The sequence below is a fragment of the Lutra lutra genome, chromosome X (genome assembly GCF_902655055.1).
Source record: "Lutra lutra chromosome X, mLutLut1.2, whole genome shotgun sequence".
Lineage (NCBI taxonomy): Eukaryota > Metazoa > Chordata > Mammalia > Carnivora > Mustelidae > Lutra > Lutra lutra.
Window position 1 is genome coordinate 67,623,076 of NC_062296.1, and position 27,488 is coordinate 67,650,563.

At 36.9% G+C, this 27,488-nt stretch overlaps 1 protein-coding gene across 1 annotated transcript in view; it reads right to left on the reverse strand.

The window, feature by feature from the left end:
- The window catches only part of CFAP47 (cilia and flagella associated protein 47), a 544,336-nt gene that overhangs the window by 119,438 nt on the left and 397,410 nt on the right, over positions 1 to 27,488 (reverse strand). Inside the window, exons 55-58 of the mRNA XM_047716464.1 lie at positions 22,578 to 22,753; positions 21,867 to 21,974; positions 13,003 to 13,111; positions 1,200 to 1,304 (exon numbers count right to left, since the gene is read on the reverse strand). Of these exons, the coding sequence (XP_047572420.1) occupies positions 1,200 to 1,304; positions 13,003 to 13,111; positions 21,867 to 21,974; positions 22,578 to 22,753 (498 nt within the window). The remainder of the gene's footprint in view (positions 1 to 1,199; positions 1,305 to 13,002; positions 13,112 to 21,866; positions 21,975 to 22,577; positions 22,754 to 27,488) is intronic.

Below are 27,488 nucleotides of genomic sequence, written 5' to 3' on the forward strand. Positions count from 1 at the left end.
CCAGAACATTGCTTCAGTTTACGTAAAAGTCAGTCATTACGTAAGAAATTTAATAGCCTCAGATTTTTTCTTTTGAAGGCAAATTACACATTTTCTTGGAAAAGAGGATACTCTAGTCACCCACAGGTCTTACACTGACATGGGGTCCCCTATATTGAATTTGATTCCATTGACTCTCAGGTGGCATGTTTTGTAAGCTCCTTGGTGTCCTGTAGGATTTAAAGCACATATCTCCATTTACATTCCTCCTCATAACACTTGAAGAAATAAAAAGTAATAATAATTGTCAAAAGTTATGTAAATTTTTCATTGGCGGTAGGAGAGTTATAATAGTCTGTAGGTAGTTGCAAAAACAGTCAAGAAGACAGGCTGAAGTCACATGTCCTGGGTTCAGGTCCAAGTTAAACCTCTTACTAGCTGCCTGACCTTAATTTCCTTGTGTCTGTTTCCCGATTCATAAAATGAATTGTTACTTCTACCACAGGACTGTGGTGAGAATGAGTTGATAAAATTCTTAGAATGGCATGTAGCAAGTTTAGAGATGCTTAAAAAATTATTAATTATTATTATTTTGTTTTTTATTTATTTTTTAAAAGATATTATTTATTTGGGAGAGAGTGTGTGTGAACAGGATGAGGGGCAGAGGGAGAGAATCTCAATCAGACTCTGTGCAGAGTGTGAAGCCCAATGTGGGGCCTGATCTTAGGACCCTGAGATCATGACCTGAGCCAAGAGTTGGATGCTTAACTGAGTCACCCAGGTGCCCCTTAACTATTGCTGCTTTTTAAAAAAATTATTATTAATCAGTAACACTTTACAGATGAAATAGTATGAAAGAATAATACAATATTTGTAAGATCACATTTTCTACAGTTTCATATTTAAGTTCATGAAAATATGAATAAACATTAAGTCAGGAAATTAACAAAAATGCTAACAAAATGGCATTTCCATTAAAATACCTATATTTTAAATCTGGTTGTATGTTCACCTTCACTCATGTAATCTAAGGATTTAAAAATGCCTTCTTTAGATGCCTCCACATGCACAATCTATATGGCATTTCCAAAAGTTCATTTAATTAATAATTTACAATGAACTTGTTTTGCTTGCAAAATATGTCAAGTGAATGAATTAGACTTATTTATTGATTCTGAAATTTAATGAACTTGACTTGGTCCAATAATAGTCTATCATACCTGAGTACAGCAGAAGGTGATAGAAACTTGATGACCAGTTCTTCCAAGAGCCGAAGGAAAAAAGTGAACAGATATCTCTTTGATGGAGTGAGGAGAGACGGTCAGCTATGTAAATTCAGAGAGAGAAAAAAAAAATCAATGCTTTTGTTTGAGCCAGGACCTTGGCATGCTAGGTATATGCCAGGTTGATTTTCGTATGATTAGTGTGTTGTCTTGCATGTGCTACCCATTCTTAGTATGTCTGCTTGGCGAAGACTGGTATAATGGCCACAGTAAACAGTGTTTAGTAGTGTTTACCCCATGTTCTTCCTCCAGGCAATGACCACATGGAGTTACTTGCTTTATAAAAGGAAATCAGGATGAATCTTTAGAGCTGAGTAAGAACCCCATATAAGCTAAGTAAGAACCCTAAGTAACAGAAATAAACATATTTTTTTTAAGAACCTATAGTTTATAAATCACCCCAAGATACATGTGAAACCACCGAGAACCTAACTTTTAGCCCTGATGATATCAAAAGAGATGAACTGATCGTAAGCATAGATGTAAGGAAGGTTTCTTTAGTATACATTGAAGTGTTCCTTTTTGTCCGATCACATACACACTCAAGGTGTGACCTGTTAGAATAACTTGAGTCTGAGCAGTATTAGAATGAGTTACCTTTCTAGAGATTATGAAAGAAGCCAGAAACTCCATCAAATTGCTACACTGCGAATAATATAATATTTAACATCAACTCTTATAGAATGATAAAATGAGGGGCACCTGGGTGGCTCAGTGGGTTAAAGCCTCTGCCTTCAGCTCAGGTCATGATCCCAGGGTCCTGGGATTGAGCCCCATATTGGGCTCTCTGCTCAGTGGGAAGCCTGCTTCCTCCTCTCTCTCTACCTGCCTCTCTGCCTACATGTGATCTCTGTCTGTCAAATAAGTAAATAAAATCTTTTTAAAAAAAAAGAATGATAAAATGAAAAGGCATATGTCTGAAAAGTTCATTTTTTTCACTACTGTATTTTTCACAATAACTTTTGAAAATATAAAACTGCAATACAGTAGTGTCATTCGAATCCTTGTAGAATATAGCACTTAGTGTTTAATAATAATGCTCTGATAATGACCATGGAATACAAACACAATTTATTGTTATATTTATAACAGTCACCTCCTTACTCTTTATATGTGTGGTTTATCTATAGCAATATTTTTATCTCAGGCTGGCTCTCACTCTGAGAGTTCATAAGTTAAGTTTATGTATAAATAAGGAGTACAAATTAATTTTAATATCAACTTTAGCAAAAAAAAAGTTGTATTTCATATATTCTTTTAATTTAGCAAATATGAAAAAAGTTCTCTATATAGATAGATAGATATAAAGAAATATCTGCTTCATTAGAAAAACCACATACTACTACATTAACTTGGATTTTAATTCTAGTTCTACCACTTACTAACCACATGGTTTAAGTATCTTAGATTCTCTGGCCTCAAATTCCTCTTCCCTAAATATATGTCAGAAGCATATGGTGCAGATTGAGGTAGTGTATATAACCAAACAGTAACTCAATAAAATTCCTTTATTTTCACCTAAAATTCACTGAAAAATCCCATGGTTTCAAGGAAAGGAAGATAAACACTATTGGTTGCAATTTATCTGTAGCAAACGTACTGGTTTAGTGTAATGGGATATAAATACTATGTTAAATATAGGACCTGTTGGAAACTTGCAAACATTTAATTACAAGCAAGTGTCATCATAATAGCCAATTCCAATATGTGAGTTTACACTGGATCTTAGCTGAAGAGAGAAAGATTATCGGAACAGCTGAGTAAAGTTAAATTTGGACAGGATACTAGATGATGTGGGATATTAATTATGCTATTATGAAATATAATCTGAAGTACTTAGTGTTGAAATAGCATGATGCCTATAATTTACCTTCAGACTGAACAGTAAGAAATGTAAGAGAAAGAAAACAAATGTAGCAAATCATTAACATAAGAACCAAGATAGAAGGTTTAAGTTTGTGCACTGTACTATTTTTTCAACTTCTGCAACTGTTTGAAATTTTCCATAGTATATAGGTGATGGGAAGCAAGTTTTTTTTTTTTTAAAGATTTTATTTATTTATTTGACAGAGAGAGATCACAAGTAGGCAGAGAGGCAGGCAGAGAGAGAGAGAGGAGGAAGCAGGCTCCCTGCAGAGCAAAGAGCCCGATGCGGGGCTCGATCCCAGGACCCTGGGATCATGACCTGAGCCGAAGGCAGAGGTTTTAAACCACTGAGCCACCCAGGCGCCCCGGGAAGCAAGTTTTTTACATCATTATTTTCCTTGATAATCAGTCTATGCTTACTTATTGAAGGATTTATGAGTAAACATCAATATTTTAAAATCCTTACCCACGAGTGATCCGAAGGGGCACGTGCACCCGAATGTTTATAGCAGCAATGCGCACAATATCCAAACTATGGAAATAACCTAGATGTCCATCAACAGATGAATGGATAAAGAAGATGTGGTATATATACACAATGGAATACTATGCAGCCATCAAAAGAAATGAAATCTTGCCATCTGCGACTACGTGGATGGAACTAGAGGGTATCATGCTTAGCAAAGTAAGTCAATCGGAGAAAGACAACTAACATATGATCTCCCTGATATGAGGAAGTGGAGATGCAACATGGGGGGTTAAGGGGGTAGGAGAAGAATAAATGAAACAAGATGGGATTGGGAGGGAGACAAACCATAAGTGACTCGTAGTCTCACAAAACAAACTGAGGGTTGGTGGGGGGAGAGGGGTTGGGAGAGGGGGTTGGGGTTATGGACATTGTGGAGGGTATGTGCTGGGGTGAGTGCTGTGAAGTGTGTAAACCTGCTGATTCACAGACCTGTACCCCTGGGGATAAAAATATATTATATGTTTATAAAAAATAATGATAAAAAATAAATTTAAATAAATAAATAAATAAATACTCATGAGGAAAAAGAGCAATGTAACAGATACTGTCCACTTGTTAAACAAAAGTTGGCAAATGGTGTAAAATCACTCATGTCTACACCCTTCCTTGACCTAGGAATCTTATTTCTAACACTAATAGAAATAACATATTTAAAAAAGCATTCACTCAGATGTCCATCAATAGAGGAATGGATAAAGAAGATGTGGTATACGTACACACACACAGGAATATTACTTAGCCATCAAAAATGAAATCTTACCATTTGTGGTGATGTGGATGGAACTAGAGAGCATTATGCTAAGTGGACATAAGTCAGTCAGAGAAAGACAATTATCATGCGATTTGACTCATTACATGGAATTTAAGAAACAAAAAAGAGAAGGGGAAAGGGGGGGAAAAATAAAATAAGATGAAATCAGAGAGGGAGACAAACCATAAGAGACTCTTAATGACAGGAAACAAGCAGCATTGCTGGAGGGGAGGTGGGTGGAAGGATGGGGTAACTCGGTGATGGGCATTGAGGAGCATGTGTGATGCAATGAGGACTGGGTATTATATGCAACTGAAACTAACCTCTACCTCTGAAACTAACAATACATGTTAATTGAATTTAAATAAAATAAAATTTACAAAAAATCCTTACCTATGTAAACATGAATACCAAGAAAAAAATTATATATGCATGTGTGTATACATATATAAAATTATATAAGTATGAGTGTGTATATATATATATATAGTCTTTCCATTTATTATCATTACCACTAATGTGTGCTCCTATTTGTTCTCTAATATATAATAGTATTTTTCTCATCTATAAATTTATTTTTGAGTTGTTTTACAATATTCAAGTTAAATGCATACTCAGAGCTCAAAAGTATATATGACAAATGTATAAAGGAATGAATGGACGAGAAACCATGGTTAAAATGTTAAAGCAGAGTCCATGTTCTTCATTATGTAATATAAGATGACACCTGAAATATACAACATTTGTTTTCTCTTGGACCACAGTTCATGTTCTTTTGTAAAAGTGGTGATGTAAAGAATATAAAAACCACTTTCTTTTGAGGAATTTCAGGTATTTATAAACCATATCCTGACCACCATATTCTGTTTAATTTATGGAAAATACAGTGTTAAGTAATACAAGCATGTGTGTACATTTTAGTATAGTTATTCTAAGACAATCTATATATGCAATTTTAGCAATATAATAATTAGTGGTACCTAATCTGACACATCATGCAGTAAAGAACTAATTTCATATCATGATACTATAAAATGGCAACCACTCATTGATAAGAGATAGGTATTAAGATAAAAATGAGGGGGGAGGAGACAAGAGGGCAGAGAAGTAGCAGGCTGAGACTACATCAGGTAGCAGGAGATCAGCTAGATAGCTTATCTAAAGATTGCAAACACCTACAAATCCAATGGGAGATCGAAGAGAAGAACAGCAATTCTAGAAACAGAAAATCAACCACTTTCTGAAAGGTAGGACTGGCGGAGAAGTGAATCCAAAGCGACGGGAAGATAGACCAGAGGGGAGGGGCCGGCTCCAGGCAAGCGGCGGAGCAACGGAGTACTAAATCAGGACTTTTAAAAGTCTGTTCCACTGAGGGACATCACTCCAGAGGCTTAACCGGGGTAAAGCCCAAGAGGGGTCATCATGGCCTCAGGTCCCAGAGGGTCACAGAAGGATCGGGGCTGGCTGAGTGTCGCAGAGCTTACAGGTATTAGAACGGGGAAGCCGGCTACAGAGACAGAGCCGAGGAATGAGCTCTCAGCTCGGGGTTACCTTGAACAGATCGCAGGCTCGGTCAGATCGGAGCGGGGCCGGAGGCCAGGGAGACAGGAGTAATTGGGCGCTATTCTCTGAGGGCGCACTGAAGAGTGGGGCCCCGAGCTCTCGTCTCACCCGGGCCAGAGACTTGGAGGCAGCCATCTTCATTCCCGTCCTCTGGAACTCTATGGAAAGCGCTCAGGGAACAAAAGCTCCCGAAAGTAAACCCGAGAAAGTAAACCCGAGCGGATTACTCAGCCCGGCCCCTGGTAAGGGCGGTGCAACTCCGCCTGGGGCAAAGACACTTGAGAATCACTACAACAGGTCCCTCCCCCAGAAGATCAACAAGAAATCCAGCCAGGACCAAGTTCACCTACCAAGGAGTGCAGTTTCAATACCAAGGTGAGCAGCAGTATTCCAGAGAAGGAGAAAGCAAAGCACGAACCTCATGGCTTTCTCCCCATGATTCTATAGTCTTGCAGTTAATTTAATTTTTTTTTCAATTTTTTTTCTTCTTCTGCTAAATTTTTTTTAACTTTTACCCTTTTCTTTTTTAACATTTTTAAACTAGTTTATCTAATATATATATTTTTTTCTTTTATAAATTTTTATATTTCTTCTTTATTCGTTTTTTTTAATTCTTTTTTTTTTCTGAACCTCTTTTTATCCCCTTTCTCCCCCCCACGATTTGGGATTTCTTCTGATTTGGTTAAGGCGTATTTTCCTGGGGTCTTCACCACCCTTTTAGTATTTTACTTGCTCCTTCACATACTCTTAAATGGACATAATGACAAGGCGGAAAAATTCAACACAAAAAAAAAAAAGAACAAGAGGCAGTACCAAAGGCTAGGGACCTAATCAATACAGACATTGGTAATATGTCAGATCTAGAGTTCAGAATGACGATTCTCAAGGTTCTAGCTGGGCTCGAAAAAGGCATGGAAGTTATTAGAGAAACCCTCTCGGGAGATATAAAAACCCTTTCTGGAGGAACAAAAGAACTAAAATCTAACCAAGTTGAAAGAAAAAAAGCTATTAATGAGGTGCAATCAAAAATGGAGGCTCTCACTGCTAGGATAAATGAGGCAAAAGAAAGAATTAGCGATATAGAAGACCAAATGACAGAGAATAAAGAAGCTGAGCAAAAGAGGGACAAACAACTACTTGACCACAAGGGGAGAATTCGAAAGATAAATGACACCATAAGATGAAACCACATTAGAATAATTGGGATTCCAGAAGAAGAAGAAAGAGAGAGGGGAGCAGAAGGTTTATTGGAGAGAATTTCCCCAATATGGCAAAGGGAACAAGCATCAAAATCCAGGAGGTGCAGAGAACCCCCATCAAAATCAACAAGAATAGGTCCACACCCCATCACCTAATAGTAAAATTTACAAGTCTTAGTGACAAATAGAAAATCCTGAAAGCAGTCCGGGAAAAGAAGTCTGTAATGTAAAATGGTAAAAATATTAGATTGGCAGCAGACTTATCCACAGAGACCCGGCAGGCCAGAAAGAGCTGGTATGATATATTCAGAGCACTAAATGAGAAAAACATGCAGCCAAGAATACTATATCCAGCCAGGCTATCATTGAAAATAGAAGGAGAGATAAAAAGCTTCCAGGACAAACAAAAACTGAAAGAATTTGCAAACATCAAAGCAGCTCTACAGGAAATATTGAAGGGGTCCTCTAAGCAAAGAGAGAGCCTAAAAGTAGTAGATCAGAAAGGAACAGAGACAATATACAATAACAGTCACCCTACAGGCAATACAATGGCACTAAATTCATATCTCTGTAGTTACCCTGAATGTTAATGGGCTAAATGCCCCAATCAAAAGACACAGGGTATCACAATCGATAAAAAAACAAAACCCATCTATATGTTGCCTACAAGAAACTCATTTTAGACCCGAAGACACCTCCAGATTTAAAGTGAGGGGGTGGAAAACAATTTACCATGCTAATGGACATCAGAAGAAGGCAGGAGTGGCAATCCTTATATCAGATCAATTAGATTTTAAGCCAAAGACTATAATAAGAGATGAGGAAAGACACTATATTATACTCAAAGGATCTGTCCAACAAGAAGATCTAACAATTTTAAATATCTATGCCCCTAACGTGGGAGCAGCCAACTATATAAACCAATTAATAACAAAATCAAAGAAACACATCGACAATAATACAATAATAGTAGGGGACTTTAACACTCCCCTCACTGAAATGGACAGATCATCCAAGCAAAAGATCAACAAGGAAATAAAGGCCTTAAATGACACACTGGACCAGATGGACATCACAGATATATTCAGAACATTTCATCCCAAAGCAACAGAATACACATTCTTCTCTAGTGTACATGGAACATTCTCCAGAATAGATCACATCCTCGGTCCTAAATCAGGTCTCAACTGGTGTCAAAATATTGGGATCATTCCCTGCATATTTTCAGACCACAATGCTCTGAAGCTAGAACTCAATCACAAGAGGAAATTTGGAAAGAACCCAAATACATGGAGACTAAACAGCATCCGTCTAAAGAATGAATGGGTCAACCAGGAAATTAAAGAAGAATTGAAAAAATTCATGGAAACAAATGATAATGAAAACACAACAGTTCAAAATCTGTAGGACACAACTAAGGCAGTCCGGAGAGGAAAATATATAGCGGTACAAGCCTTTCTCAAGAAACAAGAAAGGTCTCAAGTACACAACCTAACCCTATAACTAAAGGAGCTGGAGAAAGAACAAGAAAGAAACCCTAAACCCAGCAGGAGAAGAGAAATCATAAAGATCAGAGCAGAAATCAATGAAATAGAAACCAAAAAACAAGAGAACAAATCAACGAAACTAGGAGCTGGTTCTTTGAAAGAATTAATAAGATCGATAAACCCCTGGCCAGACTTATCAAAAAGAAAAGAGAAAGGACCCAAATAAATAAAATCATGAATGAAAGAGGAGAGATCACAACGAACACCAAAGAAATACAGACAATTATAAGAACATACTATGAGCAACTCTACGCCAACAAATTTGACAATCTGGAAGAAATGGATGCATTCCTAGAGACATATAAACTACCACAACTTGACCAGGAAGAAATAGAAAACCTGAACAGACCCATAAGCAGTAAGGAGATTGAAATAGTCATCAAAAATCTCCAAACAGGGACGCCTGGGTGGCTCAGTTGGTTGGACAACTGCCTTCGGCTCAGGTCATGATCCCGGAATCCTGGGATAGAGTCCCACATCGGGCTCCCAGCTCCATGGTGAGTCTGCTTCTCCCTCTGACCTTCTCCTAGCTCATGCTCTCTCTCACTGTCTCTCTCTCAAATAAATAAATAAAATCTTAAAAAAAAAAAAATCTCCAAACAAACAAAAGCCCAGGGCCAGATGGCTCCCTGGGGGAATTCTACCAAACATTTAAAGAAGAACTAATTCTTATTCTCCTGAAACTGTTCCAAAAAATAGAAATGGAAGGAAAACTTCCAAACTCATTTTATGAGTCCAGCATCACCTTGATAGCAAACCAGACAAGGATCCCATCAAAAAAGAGAACTACAGACCAATATCCTTGATGAACACAGATGCGAAAATTCTCACCAAATTACTAGCCAATAGGATCCAACAGTACATTAAAAGGATTATTCCCCACGACCAAGTGGGATTTATTCCAGGGTTGCAAGTTTGGTTCAACATCTGCAAATCAATCAATGTGATACAACACATTAATAAAAGAAAGAACAAGAACCATATGATACTCTCCATAGATGCTGAAAAAGCATTTGACAAAGTACAGCATCCCTTCATGATCAAAACTCTTCAAAGTGTAGAGATAGAGGGCACATACCTCAATATTATCAAAGCCATCTATGAAAAACCCACCACAAATATCATTCTCAATGAGGAAAAACTGAAAGCTTTTCCACTAAGGTCAAGAACATGGCAGGGATGGCCATTATCACCACTGCTATTCAACATAGTACTAGAAGTCCTAGCCTCAGCAATCAGACAACAAAAGGAAATTAAAGGTATCCAAATCGGCAAAGAAGAAGTCAAACTATCACTCTTCGCAGATGATATGATACTATATGTGGAAAACCCAAAAGACTCCACTCCAAAACTGCTAGAACTTGTACAGGAATTCACTAAAGTGTCAGGATATAAAATCAATGCACAGAAATTAATTGCATTTCTCTACACCAACAACAAGACAGAAGAAAGAGAAATTAAGGAGTCCATCCCATTTATAATTGCACTCAAAAGTATAAGATACCTAGGAATAAACCTAACCAAAGAGGCTAAGAATCTATACTCAGAAAACTATAAAGTGCTCATGAAAGAAATTGAGGAAGACACAAAGAAAAGGAAAAATGTTCCATGCTCCTGGATTGGAAGAATAAATATTGTGAAAATGTCTATGCTACCTAAAGCAATCTACACATTTAATGCAATTCCTATCAAAGTACCATCCATTTTTTTCAAAGAAATGGAACAAATAATCCTAAAATTTATATGGAACCAGAAAAGACCTCGAATAGCCAAAGGAATATTGAAAAAGAAAGCCAAAGTTGGTGCCATCACAATTCTGGACTTCAAGCTCTATTACAAAGCCATCATCATCAAGACAGTATGGTACTGGCACAAAAACAGACACATAGATCAATGGAACAGAATAGAGAGCCCAGAAATAGAACCTCAACTCTATGGCCAACTAATCTTCAACAAAGCAGGAAAGAATGTCCAATGGAAAAAAGCCTCTTCAATAAATGGTGTTGGGAAAATTGGACAGCCACATGCAGAAAAATGAAATTGGACCATTTCCTTACACCACACACAAAAATAGACTCAAAATGGATGAAGGACCTCAATGTGAGAAAGGAATCCATCAAAATCCTTGAGGAGAACACAGGCAGCAACCTCTTCGACGTCAGCTGCAGCAACATCTTCCTAGGAACATCACCAAAGGCAAGGGAAGCAAGGGCAAAAATGAACTATTGGGATTTTATCAAGATCAAAAGCTTTTGCACAGCAAAGGAAACAGTTAACTAAACCAAAAGACAACTGACAGAATGTGAGAAGATATTTGCAAACGACATATCAGATAAAGGGCTAGTGTCAAAAATCTATAAAGAACTTAGCAAACTCAACACCTAAAGAACAAATAATCCAATCAAGAAATGGGCAGAAGACATGAACAGACATTTCTGCAAAGAAGACTTCCAGATGGCCAACAGACACATGAAAAAGTGCTCCACATCACTCGGCATCAGGGAAATACAAATCAAAACCACAATGAGATATCACCTCACACCAGTCAGAATGGCTAAAATTAACAAGTCAGGAAATGACAGATGCTGGCGAGGATGCGGAGAAAGGGGAACCCTCCTACACTGTTGGTGGGAATGCAAGCTGGTGCAACCACTCTGGAAAACAGCATGGAGGTTCCTCAAAGTGTTGAAAATAGAACTACCCTATGACCCAGCAATTGCACTACTGGGTATTTACCCTAAGGATACAAACGTAGTGATCCGAAGGGGCACGTGCACCCGAATGTTTATAGCAGCAATGCACACAATATCCAAACTATGGAAATAACCTAGATGTCCATCAACAGATGAATGGATAAAGAAGATGTGGTATATATACACAATGGAATACTATGCAGCCATCAAAAGAAATGAAATCTTGCCATTTGCGACGACGTGGATGGAACTAGAGGGTATCATGCTTAGCAAAATAAGTCAGTCAGAGAAAGACAACTATCATATGATCTCCCTGATGTGAGGAAGTGGAGATACAACATGGGGAGTTAAGGGGGTAGGAGAAGAATAAATGAAACAAGATGCGATTGGGTGGGAGAACAACCATAAGTGACTCTTAATCTCACAAAACAAACTGAGGGTTGCTGGGGGGAGGGGGGTTGGGAGAAGGGGGTTGTGGTCATGGACATTGGGGAATGTATGTGCTATGGTGAGTGCTGTGAAGTGTGTAAACCTGGCGATTCACAGACCTGTACCCCTGGGGATAAAATATATTAAATGTTTATAAAAAATTTTTAAAAAATTTTTAAAAAAGATACAAGTGAAATCACATTGTAGATTTCTTAATCATTAAGTAGCAAATAGTAAAAGCCTTTATTTAAATATTATATCTACTTAACAGGGTTTCATGATTTACTGTGAGATCCTCTGAAGGAAAAAAATCTATCAAAATTATCATTTTGGGGGCACCTGGGTGGCTCAGTGGGTTAAAGCCTCTGCCTTTGGCTCAGGACATGATCTCAGGGTCCTGGGATGGAGCCCCACATTGGGCTCTCTGCTCCACAGGGAGACTGCTTCCTCCTGTCTCTCTACCTGCCTCTCTACTTGTGATCTCTGTCAAATGGGTTGATGGAATATTTTAAAAAGAATTATCATTTTGAAGTTTACCTGAAAACATGGTTTTGGTATTCATTGGGCATATTTGGTATCATATGCTTGGAAATAAAGATATTGATGCTAAACCTTCAGATCTTGTTTTGTTACTTGTGGGAGGAGATAAGTGATTGGGCCCATTGACTGGTTCTAGTCTCTGCTCGGGACCAAGGAATGAGAAAATAGGGGAGAGAAAGGAGAGAGTGTCAGAGCTGTTTCACATTGTTTGGAAGTGGAGGACAGGTGATGGGCAGGAACTCAAGTGCTGGAAGGAACTAGCCTCTTGGAACCCTGGAAACATAGAAAAATTGCTAAGACAATATCATACTACTGGGAAATGGTTTCCAAATGTGATTACTAAAATGGTCAGCAATAAAGCACAACCAATTTACTGAGAGTCCAGTGATAATGAGTATGACACTGGCATATAGAATTTTAAAAATTTATATGGACACAATATTGGCTTTTTTGATCAATTAAAATGGGGGGAAATATGTATGTATATAAATTCTATTTTTAAATTTGAAGCATTTGAAACCTTATTAATAAATCAAATGATAATACCCCACAGTGTACTCCAAAATCAGAATTGAAAAATGCTCTAATAGTGGTAGGTTACTTCGCTTTCCAAATATACTTACTGATGATTTGTTAACATCCAAGACAAAATTTTCAGGATTACTGTTTGTTGCTTGCAATTCTAAGGTCTCATGTGTAGGATTAACTAAAGGAATGATCTGAGTAGCATACCTGGAAGGAAAAATGAAGTAAGTAAACTTGTTCATAAACTTGTTCAATGATAATTTTATAAATTTGATGACTATCATGGATTGAACTGCATACCCAAAAAAGATATATTTAAGTTCTAACTCCCAATATCTCAGAATGTGACCTTATTTGGAAAGAGGGTCAGTGTAGATATAATTTGCTAAGTTGTGATCATACTGGAATAGAGTGGCTCTTAATCCCTTATGACTGGTGTTCTTATTAGATAATGTGAAGACACATGACAAGATGACCATATGGCAATGGAGGAGGAGATTGAAGAGATGCACCTCTAAATCAAGGAATACCAAGGATTGCTGGTAAGCACTAGAAGCCACAAGAGGAAAGGAAGGATTCTCTCTTATTGGTTTCAGAGGGAGCATGGTCCTGCTGAAACCTTGACTTCAAATTTCTAGCCTCCAGAACTGTTAGAATAATATGTTTCTGTTGTTTTAATCCACCCAGTGTGTGATATTTGTTATGATAGATCTAGGAAACTAATACAATGACTTGTATGAGTTTCAAAATAAGAATAATCATGTATGCACTAATGGTACTTTGCTAAATTAGTCCTTGATATTCTACTTCTGAGACCAATGTTATTCCACACTGAGCAGTAGAATATATCACTGTTTTTGGAGCAATATTTACTCACTATTTGTAACTATTAAATTCAGGCAAAAAGGTTAACATAGTCTAGAAATAATAATAATGAGTAATAATTTCACAAGTTCTGACCATTACATTGAGAAGATCCAAACCAATGATGAGTAAATAATGAAAAAAAATATGGCTGGTATTTATTTTCAATGCAAAGACTAATCAAGAGGATTCGTAATTCTCACTTTACCATCATTTCTAATACCTTTTGATGTATAGCATGAAAACTGTTATCCTACAGAAATGCAGTGTAAAACCACACTGAGATACTGCCTCCCACCTGTTAGGATGGCTGTCATTTAAAAAAATAGTAAGTGTTGGCAAGGATGTGGAGAAAATGGAACACTGGTACCCCACTGATGGAAATATAAATTGGAACAGCTATTTTGGCAAACAATAGGAGGGTTCCTCAAAAAAATTTAAAAAGTAGTACTATATGATCTAACAATTGGATCCCAACTATTGAGTATATACCAACTATTGGGTATATATCCAAAATAAATGAAATGAGTATCTCAAAGACATAACTGCACTCCCACATTAATTACAGCATTATTCACAGTGGCCAAGATATGTTCTTCCACAAATGTGAACTATACAATGAAATATTATTCAAACTTAAAAAAGAAGGAAATCTTGACATTTGCAACAACATGGATGAACTTAGAGGACATTATGTTAAGTGAAATAGCTCAGAGAAAGACAAATACTGTGTGATCTCATTTATGTGTGGAATATAAAAAGGTAAAAAATAGTTTAAGTTCTGTGGAAATTAAAATCAATTTCATGGCAAAGATTAATATAACTTGATGACATTTGAAATGGGCAAAAATAGAAAAAGTAAGAAGTGTATGTAACCTGTGATTGCCAGTGGACCAAGGAGCAAAACATACAAACTGAAGAGGTACTTGATTCATTGTTCATCTGGAAAAAGTTTTTTGACTGAATTAAATCTAATAAATCTTTTCTTTAATTGCTAGTTTTCCCAATAATGAGAAATGAAGTTTGTAATTACAAATGTGTATACTGAGGATTGTTGATATACATATTTATTATTTAGGGACAAAATTAAATTTCTCGAGTTTAAAATGTTATACTTTTTCCTTGGGTTACTCATTTCTAAACAGTCACAATAAAATATTTTTTCATCAAGACGGTTTCAAACTTATTAATACAGAATAAGCCTGAAAATTAAAATAATATTACTTGTCAAATCAATGAAAAATAAGAAGGTAATTTTAAAAATATATATCTATTTATTTTTAGAGAGAGAGAGAGAGTGAGTGAGCAAGCAAGCATGTAGAGGGGCAGAGGGAAAGAGAAGCATCCTGAAGCAGATTCCCTACTAGTATGGAGCCCCACACTGGGCTCGATCCCAGGGTCCTGAGATCATGACCTGAGTTGGAATCAAGAAATGGCCACTTACCCAACTGAGCCACCCAGATGCACCAAGAAGGTAATTTTAATGAGAACCAAGTGGTAGCACCTTAAAAACCATTTCCAGGATGAAGTGTATGTGTGAACTCTGAATTATTTTTTCAACTTCTTTTGAGTCTTAAACTTTTTCAAAATAAGACACTAAAAACAAAAAACAAATAAACAAAAAAACAAAACAAAACAAAACAAACAAACAAAAAAAAACCACAGTGCCGGGGCACCTGGGTGGCTCAGTCAGTTAAGTGTCTGACTCTTGATTTCAGCTCAGGTCATGGTCTCAGGGTTGTTGAGATTGAGCCCAACATCAGGCTCCACACTGAGTGGGAAGTCTGCTTGAGATTCTCTCTCTTCCTCTCCCTCTGAACTTGCCCTAACACATGCTCTCTAAGTAAATAAAATCTTAAAATAAAAAAAAATAAAGGCACCAATGATGAGAAAATATCATGAACTCCTAAGAAGAATGCACTTACCATAAAAGGATAAAACAAAAAATGCCTCCAATATGTAAAGGTTCCTGGGGTGACTGAATTCAATTAATTTCACTTTGCAAATTATTTAGTAAATGACCACTATCATTCTGAAATTCATTAATAATAATCTGTAAGGCAAATCATAGATTATAATTGAGGCTGTCTCTGACTTAAAAGTGCTGAGTCCTACAACTTACTCCATTCGTCTCTGCTTATGCTTGACATAAACCTGGGAACAACTAAATAGTGTATCTCCAACACGAATACTTCCATTGTACTCCAGGCTTTTTCTCAAACTTCCTAATCATCATTCAGGTGTTTAATAGAAACTTCAAATTTACAGGTCTCAAGCTGAGCTCTTGATCCTGACCCTCAAACCAGGTTTTCTTATAGTCTCCTCTATCTCAGTTAATGTCACATCTTTAGTTTCAGTTGCTCAGGTCAAAAACTTTAGTGTCATCCGTGCCCTCCTGTTTTCCTTAGGCCTCAAATATTTCTAGTGAACAAAACTCATTAGCTCTACTTTAAAAAATAAACCATAACTGAACACTTCTCTCCACAATCACTGGCAATCCTTTGGTCCAGCCTGCTATCATCTTGGTCCTGAATTAGTGTAATGACATCCTAACTGATGTTTCTCTCATATCACATGCAGATATCAACTCCAGGTACATTGTGGATCTAAACATGAGAACTATATACGATGACAGTGATGTTCTTAGAGATGTTAGAATATGGAAGAATTGGAGAAAACAAAAAAGCTGAAAAACTACATTAAAATTCAGAATTTAGGGGCACTTGGGTGGCTCAGTGGGTTAAAGCCTCTGCCTTCCGCTCAGGTCATGATCTCAGGGTCCTGGGATCAAGCCCCGCATCAGGCTCTCTGCTCAGCAGGGAGCCTGCTTCCCTCTCTCTCTCTCTCTGCCTGCCTCTCTGCCTACTTGTGACCTCTGTGTCAAATAAATAAATAAAATTAAAAAAAAAATTCAGAATTTAATGTCACTAAAAGACTCCACTAAGAGACTGAAAAGGAAATTCACAAGATAAGAAAAGGTATTTGCAACATATATAACCCACAAAGGTTTGTAGCCACTATATATAAAGAACTATAAGATATAAAGGAAAATACAGACAAACTAATAGTAAAATGATCAAAGGGCATGAACAAAAATTTCAAAAAAGATAAACATACGGCAGGTGCTCAACCTCATTAGTCATGAGAGAAACGTAAATTAAAAATACATTGACATAGGGGTGCCTGGCTGACTCAGTCAGAAGAGTGTGTGACTCTTGATCACAGGGTTGTGAGTTCAAGCCCCATGCTGGATGTAGAAATCACTTAAGAAAAAAGAAAGTCTGAAGGGGTGCCTGGGTGACTCAGTTAGGCTCTGACTCTTGATTTCAGCTCAGGTCATGGGAACTCAGGGTCATGGGAACAAGCTCTGCATTGGGCTCTGGGCTCAATGTGGAGTCTGTTGAGATTCCTTCTCTCTCTATCCCTCTGCCTTCCCCTGTTCTCTCCCTCTGTCCTTCCCCTGTTCTCTCCCTCTGCCCCTCAGATAAATAAATGAATAAATAAATAAATCTTTTTTTAAAATCTTAAAAAAAATAGAAGAAGTACATTGACATACTACTTTACACACAGCACAATGGTTAAAATTCATCTTACAATACCCATGTTCTTGAGGATGTAAAACAACTACCATTCATATATGGCCAGTGGAATGTAAATACATACAACCAATTTTGAACTTTTTGTTGTTACCCACTAAATTAAAGTGATATTGCATTTCTATGTTTCTATCCAACAGAAATGAGCACATATGTGCAACAAAAGCATATACAATGTTATAAACAATATGTTTCATAATATACCAAACTGGGGAAAAAAAAACCCAAAAGACAAAAAACAATAAAAAATTCTTTTGCAGCAAAGAAAATCAGTCAAGAATGGTATACAGAACAACACAAACGGGTAAGTCCTGACTATTATTTTAGAGCCTCGCATTTAAATACTAGCAAGGGGAGCCTGGGTAGCTAGGCGGGTTAAGCATCCAACTCTTGATTTTGGCTCCGGTCATGATCTCAGGGTCCTGAGTTCGAGCTTGGCTTTGGGCTCTGCACTCAGCAGGGAGTCTGCCTGGGATTCTGTTTCCCTCTGCCCCCCCCCACTTTCTTTCTCGCTCTCAATTAAATAAATAGATCTTTAAATATGGGTAACACAAGTATCAGGGAAATTTTTGAGTAGGGAAAAAGGAGAACAAAATTTATAACTAAAGACAAAGACCAAGACCTCTTAAAATGACCATTCATATCTTTTTTTTTTTAAGATTTTATTTATTTATTTGACAGACAGATCACAAGTAGGCAGAGAGGCAGGCAGAGAGAAAGGAAGGGAAGCAGGCTCCCTGCTGAGCAGAGAGCCCGATGTGGGGCTCGATCCCAGGACCCTGGGATCATGACCTGAGCCGAAGGCAGCGGCTTTAACCCACTGAGCCACCCAGGCACCCCTGACCATTCATATCTTAAGCATATCAGAAAAAATATTATCAACATGAAATAAGAACAGAACGTTATAATTTTTAAAAACCCAGAAATATGTAAAAGAAACATCCAAACAACAACAACAAAAATGGTGCTGGATGTTGATGGCTGACACAAAAATTCAACAGAAAGAATAGAAGATAAATTCAGGTAAATGTAACTGAATGCAAAAGCACAGATGCTGGTTTAAAAAAAGACCAAAAAATAAGAAAATTAAAATAGCCCCCAAGCTCTAAAACTAAAACAAAGGTGTTGTAAGAAGAGAGAAAATAGATGGCATAATTTGAGACTTCCAGAAACTGAAAGTCATGTATTTCCATATTGAAAGAGACCCCCAACTGCCTAGAAAAGTGTATGAAAATAAAGCCACACTGATTTATTAAACATTTTAAAGACATTGGATACAGTTAATGGCCATGCAAACTTCCAAAGAGGATAAGGATCCAGAATAAGGCTGGCTAAAAAAGTAGTTACTCTCAAACATCTATTATTATTTTGCAACTTTTAATTATATACAGTATAACTTAGATAAAAAGAAATTATGCTTTAGAACAACATGACCAAAAGTAACAAGAATTCAAAAAGAAAGAGAAAAGGTGAGCACCTTTCAGTGGAATAAAGAAAAAAACCATGATTGTAAAACTTGTTGTGCTAAATATTTTCACATTAAGTGTATTACATTTACTAATACTTTTATGTATGTATATAGTTTTCATACATTTATTTTTAAAACAAGAAAAAAATAGAAAACTAGAAATAAGTTTGTTAGTAAGTGAAAGCAGACACTGCCGGCACCCCACCCCGTTCCCCTGAAAGATTTTTACCAGTACTCTTCCCTCAGATCCCAACTTCTACATACTGGCTGTTTATCTTCATCTGAGACCAGATTATTGCCGGTGGGTCCTGCTGTCTCCTCAACTCTATAGGCAGTAGAAGTGCTTGGGAGTTTTTACCTCTTTCCAAGGAAGCTTATAGTGACTAGTACGGGAGTTCAAAAGCCAAGCATCGTTGCATTAAGACAGGACCAACTCTGAGATGTAACTTATGCTACAGAGTTCTCTGCAGGATCAGATAGTCTGGGGCTACACCTGCCATCACACCCTTGCTTAACTTCTTCCCCTTTCTTATCCTGCTCCCCCTATTCTCTTACTGATTGTTCTTACTGGGACCACTTCCTTAATAAAGGACTTGCTACGGATTTATCAGCTACAGATCTGGCACTGGGAGAATGCAACACTCTGCTGGAGTGCTAAGGGAGATAAATTAACAAAGAGGTACTGATTTGTCCATTAGTGCACATGCTCTTGAAAAGCATGAATTGTGTATTATCCTTTGGACAGAAAAAAAAATCTGAGAGCTAAAGTTTCATCTATCAGTGGTGATTGAAATGCAGGAAAGACAACTTGGAATGGTAACAAAAACAATACTGGAGGATCTACTGTGCCATTAAAATCAGCCCAATACTATAAGTTATATTTAATTAAAAGCCCTTTATGTTATTTCGCGTGGATGCTGTTTCTTTTACATATGCTACTTCCAGGGTATTTTAGGTTTGCCTTCAGGCCTAACATGCTGTATTTTGTTTGAAGCAAGATTGCACCAAATCCTCTTGCAGATTCGCATATTTCCTAATCATCCTTTGTTAAGTATTGTTAATACAATCATGTATGATACTATAATACGAAGCAGGAAAGAGGCCAAAAGACATCTCTGCTAGAGAATGTAGAGATTTTGGCACGTTTTTATATTCACAGATGTTATTTATTTGTTTAGAGACTATTATCTTTCAAAGGTTTATAGGGCAAATCTTTGGATTTCCACTGGATTTTCTATGTAGATCCACTAGTTTGAATCTGGAAAATTATATACAAGAACATTCTCCTTAGTCTCTTTTCTACATTTAGTGACCTAGGGCAAATCACTTAGCATCTGTAAACCTCACTTACCCCATTTGAAACCAAGGCAAATCCCCCTAATAGGCATATTAGTCTTAAAAAATATTCATGTAGTTTATATCTGTGAACAATATAGTAACTTTTAGGTCTTAAACTTCCTTTCAAGATGATATGGCCCAAAAAATCCTCATCCTGAATGAAAAAAATTGTGACCCTGAGATGATAATAATGAATGTATTTTACACATACTAGAAACCAAAATGATTCCAAGAATATTTGATTTGATAAGGATCTTTACTATTAAGCTATGAGGGATTACCTCATCTTTATATGGAATTATTGCATAGTAATTTATGGAAGCATGTTTTCAATTGTATCTGACATAATCAAAACTGCTCCCTAAAATATGAAGTAAATAAATATCACCTTGAGCTTTGTATAAGTCTGACCTGAGACCCATAAACTATTTAGAATTCATTAATACCATAATTCTATTTGTTTCATATTGGATTTCCATTCCTCAATAAAATATAATCTTTATAGAATTATTAAAAATAAATAAAAATAAAAGTAGGGGGGTGCCTGGGTGGCTAAGTGAGTTAAGCCTCTGCCTTCGGCTCAGATCATGATCTCAGGGTCCTGGGATTGAGCCCCGCGTCAGGCTCTCTGCTCAGCAGGGAGCCTGCTTCCCCCTCTCTCTCTGCCTGTCTCTGTGCCTACTTGTGATTTCTGCCTGTCAAATAAATAAATAAAATCTTTAAAAAAATAAGAATTTAAAAAATAAAATAAAAATAAAAAATAAAAAAATTTTAAAAGTAGGAACGCCCCTGCATGGCTCAGCTGGTGAAGCGTCTGGCTCTTAGTTTCAGCTCAGGTCGTGATCTCAGGGTCTTGACACTGAGCCCCATGTCAGGCTTTGTGCTCAGTAAGGAGTCTTCTTCTCTTCTCCCTCTGTTGCTCCCCCTGTTCGTGCTCTCTCTCTCTCTCACTCTCTCTTAAATAAATACCTCTTTAAAAATAATAAAAGTAGGAATTGTGATTTGATTACCCAACATACCAGCATCAAACCTGGTACCAGACTTGTAATAAGAGCTCAACCATGTAAATATAAATGGTCATATGTCAAGGGCACATGCTATTAGCCAAGTGAGCAAGTATTCTCCACTGTCTATTGCTGACCCTCTGCTTTGCTTTGACCAAACTTTACTCAGCCTTCTATGTTTCCTATGGGGCCATGAGCTCTGCTTGTCCCCAAGCCTGAGCAAGCACAAATGAAGTGAAATATGCCTCCTTCCTTGGCTTCTCCTGGGAGTCAGTTTATCACAGGGTGGTTCTTTTCCTATCGATTGCCACCAGTCATTCTCCTTTCCTTGCCAGATTTCCCCCCAAAGAGTTTGCTTATCTATTCTTGTCCCACCTTTACCTTTTCCTGTTTGATTTTGAGATGCTTTCAGATTTCTGAGATGTGCATCTCCAACTATTCCAGTAGTCCCTTTCTCTCCCTTGCAATAATGATTCTGAATAAAAACCTCTCCTTACTAAGTCCCAATTTGTTTTTCTTTCACATAAATTTTCCATGGGGTAGTTTAAATATAAAATCTTCCCTGGAGAAGAAAATCAACGACTAAAAATGTATTTATGTCTTACCAAAAGATTAAGTAGATTACAACAATATTCTTTTAGATAAACTTTTCTCCTTCCACGAAACAATTTTATCTATGAAATACAACTTACTTCCCAAGGTCACATTGTATTTCTGGTATTGTGACTGGTTTCGGCAATTCAGTAGTTAATCTCAGTAAATACCAGAACTCGAGAGCCACATCTGGCTGAAAAACAATGCTGGTGGAGAAAAATATACAAAATCTTATCAGTGGTTTTAGTTTGTGTAATAAAATTGGCAGAAAAAATCCTAAATAGGTGGTTTCAAATACAATATTTGACAACTGCTTTGTGACACATTCTACTGTTGTTGTAGATCTATTTTTAAATGTTTCATTTTCATGAGAAGATCACTTCATTATTCAGAAAAAGTGTCGTCATTAAGATCTGTTTAATAAATGCCTGTTGAATGAATGAAAAATATTTAAACATTAATGAAGTCAAATGTCTTGCAGGAGCAATAACAAGAGAAGTCCTGCTTTCTGTAATTAAATCCAATTTGGTTTGTTGATTTAAACACCTGTATATTTTCGTGTGAAGACTATTAAGTGATAGGCAACTCTGGAGACCTTTCTGTATTATCAGCATGTGCTCCTTTCTGGGGAAACAGAAACAGAACCTGTGACTGTCTAAAAGTATTAACTGGAAACAATAAATAAAATTATAACTGGGCTGGTATGTCAACTCTGTCATCTTTTGAGTAGACTTGAATAAGTCACTTAAAATCCTTTTGAAGGCTTTATTTCAAAGGATCAACAATAAAATGCCACACTCAAACCATACCTTTCATCTCTACAGCCTGTAGTCGCTGGAGAATATTGTACGACATAGTTCATACACTCTAGCGGATGCAGAGTAAGTTGCTTGAGTCCATTAAGGGCAGCACTGGATAACTGCACATCTATGTGAATGATTCTCTCTTTTGGATTAGATAGAGGTATTTCCATGCAAATGCTCTCCTAGAATTACAGAACAAATACATAATAATCAGCTTTTAGTGTCCGCATAGAGTGAGTCATTGTTCTATAAAAGCAAATGCAAAGAAAACTTTTATATAACATAAGCCCATTTATTTCTCTCCTTGTTCCACTATTAAATATATCTCACTTACTTTTTTTAAAATTATTTTCTTAAGGTTTATTTATTTATTTATTTGACAGACAGAGATCACAAGCAGGCAGAGAGACAGGCAGAGAGGGAGGAGGAAGCAGGCTCCCTGCTAGGCAGAGAGCCTGATGTGGGGCTCGATCCCAGGACCCTGGGATCATGACCTGAGCCGAAGGCAGAGGCTTTAACCCACTGAGCCACCCAGGCGCCCCATCTCACTTACTTTTCATCTCTTATATGTTTTTCTTGACTAGTCTTGGTAAATGGTATTTTTTTAAACAACAAATACTCTAAGACATCCATCTAGCTAAATGCTATGGAAAGTATAAAATTACATTTAAAATATAGTTTTTGGGCGCCTGGGTGGCTCAGTGGGTTAAAGCCTCTGCCTTCTGCTCAGGTCATGATCTCAGGGTCCTGGGATCAAGCCCTGCATCGGGCTCTCTGCTCAGCAGGGAGCCTGCTTCCTCCTCTCTCTCTGCCTGCTTCTCTGTGATCTCCATCTGTCAAATAAATAAATAAATAAAATCTTAAAAAAAAATAAAATACAATATAGTTTTCTTCGATACCAATATGACCATGAAGTCCATTTGTCAATGTTTTCTCTAGCTGTGGTACTCAAACTTTAGCATGCATAAGAATCATCTCCAGAGATTGCTAAAACATAGATTACTGGTCCCCATTGCCCCCAAAGACTCTGATTTAGTCACTCTGGGATGTGGGCCTGATAATATATATTTCTAAAAAGTTCTGATGATACAGAGGACACACTTTAAGTATCACTCTACATCAGCATCAAGTACTAAGGAAAATCTGAAGAAGACAAATTATGCTGATAATACAATTACCTTCTTGTTTAGAGTCTTTCCTTCCATTCTGGTTTCTCTTATCCTGTCCTTCTAGCTACACCCACTTAGCCCTAGAAGGTACTGTTCAGGTTCTAAGACATTTCTTGATCCCCATTCTGACCATTCTGACTAATGACTTATAGTTCATCCTATTATAGCCACAATCTCCACTATACTATAGTAATAGTAAAAAGCCATTAATTGAAACAAAAATGTTAAAGGTGATCAAAAGACAGGACATATCTCAATTCTGAACAAGGATGAGTTGTCTATAATGTCTTACCCTAATGAAATGGAAAATGTCGCGCATTTCAGTCATAATTCAAAGCTTGGCAATGGGCGTACTTTAGGACTTGGAATTATTTTGAAACTTATCACATTTGAGAATGACAAAAACAACCTTGATACTAAGCTGGTAGGGACAGGTGGTGATGGGGAGAGAGTTATTCACAAAACATATCTTCAAGATAGACATTACAGCTTCACCCAAAGAATGAACATTTGCTTGATTACCAATATATAAATAAATGAGTGGATAAATGTTACATTTTAGGGGAATGGAAACAGCATTGAGTGTGGTGAACAACATCTGGTAAGGAGAGATGAAAAACAAGAATATATACAAATTTACAATAAAATCAGGATATCATTTATTACAAATCAGATTTAATTATAAATGCATGGGAAAATGGCTATCTACAATAGTTTCAGGAGATATTAGAATCATGGATTCTTAAAATATACGGGCATTTAAATTGCTGTAGTAAAGTAACTAAGCTCATGATTATAAAGAAGGAAAATTAAAAATACAAAATGCAAAAAAACCCAATAATGACATTATGTCATTGAGTTTATCATTTTCTAGGCACTCTGAAGTATTTCATGAGACTGTTATAGAATTCAGCCTCCTAAGGAAGTTTCTAAGGGTCACACAAATCAACGACTAGACCATATGCCAGGATAACAAATACCAACAACTATATATTGGCCTAGAAACTTTGCTCAGCTCTTTAGGCGGAAAACTGAAATGAGACAGCTTTGGACTAGACATTTGTCCTCGTCTATTACTCAGATATTTCTCAGACAAGGTCGGTGTCAGTTTAAAACAATGCTTTAGCTTATTCTTCACAGAAGTAAAAATACTAGGATCTAAACCAGTGATTTTCAAAATGTTCTTACCACAACCTAGAGTAATTCATTTTACATCACAACATGGCCCACATACACATACCACTGAAAAAAAAGATTCACAAAATGATCCCTGCTCTTCCCACATGTGACATTCTCTGATGCTTTCTATTCTCTTGTATTCTATTATATCCCACCCCCCACCCCCCAAAAGCTTGTTTTGACACACTCACATTTTTTTGAGACCGTACATTGAAAAACTCTGGTCTAAAGAGGAATGAAGTACTGGAATATCAGATGGCTTTATGTCTCATCACATTTAGACTTTGAACACAAAGTAGAACAAAACCACCTTCAATCTACTGCAATGGCTGTGAACTACAAGCCATGAAACAGAAGTACGCCCTAGTGATACAAACGACATTCTAACCTTGGACAAATCTTCAGAGATGCAAATGGGGATGGCAGCTCTGGGGCACTTGTGTAAGAGCCTCTCTTTGACACATTCATGGCAAATATCACTACTAGATCACTTCACTCTTATCCAGTAGGTCTGGACACCCCCTCAAAATCGAGCAGCCTTCCAGAGAGCAATCGTTAATTGCTTCGAACCACCTGCACTACAGCAGTACGGCAGTCTCTAGGGAAAGCCTGCAGTGGAATTCTCTGGGGCCTCAAAACCAGCAAGAGACTCAATAGAAATGAATGTTTCATTATAGTAAAAAGCTTTAAGTATCCAATTAATTAAGAGCGCTGTATTTCTAGTCTGGTAAAATACATGTCAAATTTAACTACAGCATTATAAAAAATAATTTCTAACGTTCATTATAACTTGAATATTTTCTTTTCAAGTTTAAATCGATTAAAACCCCCTAAATTACACCTTTAAAATATAGTATTGTATGAATAATCTCTTTTAAATATACATCTGCCAAAATACTGTCAAAATTAATTTAGACAAGATTAATTTTCTAACTGTATTTCTTAAGGCCTTAAAAACTAGATATTTCTTTAAATATTTCATGTGCTTAATAAGTTAGAGATTTTTGTCATTCATCATTTGATGAGATGATCCAAGTTTGTAAGTTTATTCTTGAAATACCTCCTTTGTGTTAGCTACATAATCCAAAAATACATAACTATTTTCAACGTCAGGAAAAGAATGTATAAAGGAGTCATTTGCAAAAATGGTTAATAGTCTTATTGTCTAAGGCATCCTGCCACCCCCATTCCATTTTATGACAACTCAAACTCAATAGGAAATATAAAGACAGCTGAATTTTTGTGATTACGCTCTCTATATAAAAGGTGTGAAATATTTGGCTAGTGTATGTCTTGCCAATGGCATATTCTCCCACTTTGATGAGTGGTTTTGTAAGTTTTTTTAGAATTAAATATATATCAATTTGGACTGATTTTGTTTTTGGAAATTCAAGTGAAATAGTGACTATTTTTTTTGTCTTTTGTCTTTTGTCTTTACATGGCCTCTTTTGGGTGCAATGATAGACAGCATTCCTTTATAAGGTGTTCAGTATTTTTCTCTGGATTGTACGTAAGCAATATTTTAGCTAACATAATGACTGCTTAAAGAAATTGCTTTCATTTTTCATCATCCTTTTGTAAAAGGAATAAATTATGTATATTTAATCCTATGGCATATAAGTAAAGATTTTAGAGCATGGAGATCTTCATAAGATGTTGAAATTTAGAACACTGAAAAAATTCACTCAGCTGAAATTGGAATAGGTTTAAAATAGGTACAAACAGATGTATTGAATTTCGCAAGTTATAAACATTTTCAGAGGAAGTTTGATTACTTATATTCATTTTCATTTTTTAAATTTATTTATTTATTTATTTATTTATTTATTTATTTATTTGAAAGGGAGAGAGAGAAGAAGAAAGGGGGTAGATGGGGAGGGGCAGAGAGAGAATCTTAAGCAGGCTTCACTCCCAGTGCAGATCCCGATTCGGGGCTCGATCTCATGACCCTGAGATCATGGTCTGAGCTGAAATCAAGGGTCAGATGCTTAAATGACTGAGCCTCCCAGGACCCCCTGCCCACCATATTCACTTTAAAACAAATATAAAATATCTTTAGGGACACCTGGGTGGCTCAATCATTTAAGCATCTGACTTCACTCAGTCATGATCTTGGGGTCCTGGGATCAGGCCCCTCATGGGGCTCCGTGCTCAGCAGAGAGTCTGCTTGTCCCTCTCCCTCTGCCCCTCCCCACCTTGTGCTCTTCCTTTCTCTCTCTCTCATGAATGAATGAATAAATAAATAAATAAATAAATCTTTAAAGATATTTCTGGCATCTAAATATAATTTATATGTTCATTATTTTCTTAAAATAGAAAAAACATTTTGAGAGATTTTAAAACAGGTCAGATCATTCTCCTCTTTACACTCTCAAGTGGCTTCTAGTTACACATGGAATAAAATCTCGTCTTACCCTCAGAGACCCTGCAAGATGTGGCCCTGCTGGCACCTCTGACTGGAAGAACCACCCCCCACCCCCGCAATCCCCAATCCACTGCCATTTCTGTCCAAGCTCCAGCCTCACAGGCATCGTTTCTGTTCCTGGAATGTCTGGGCTCCTACCTACTA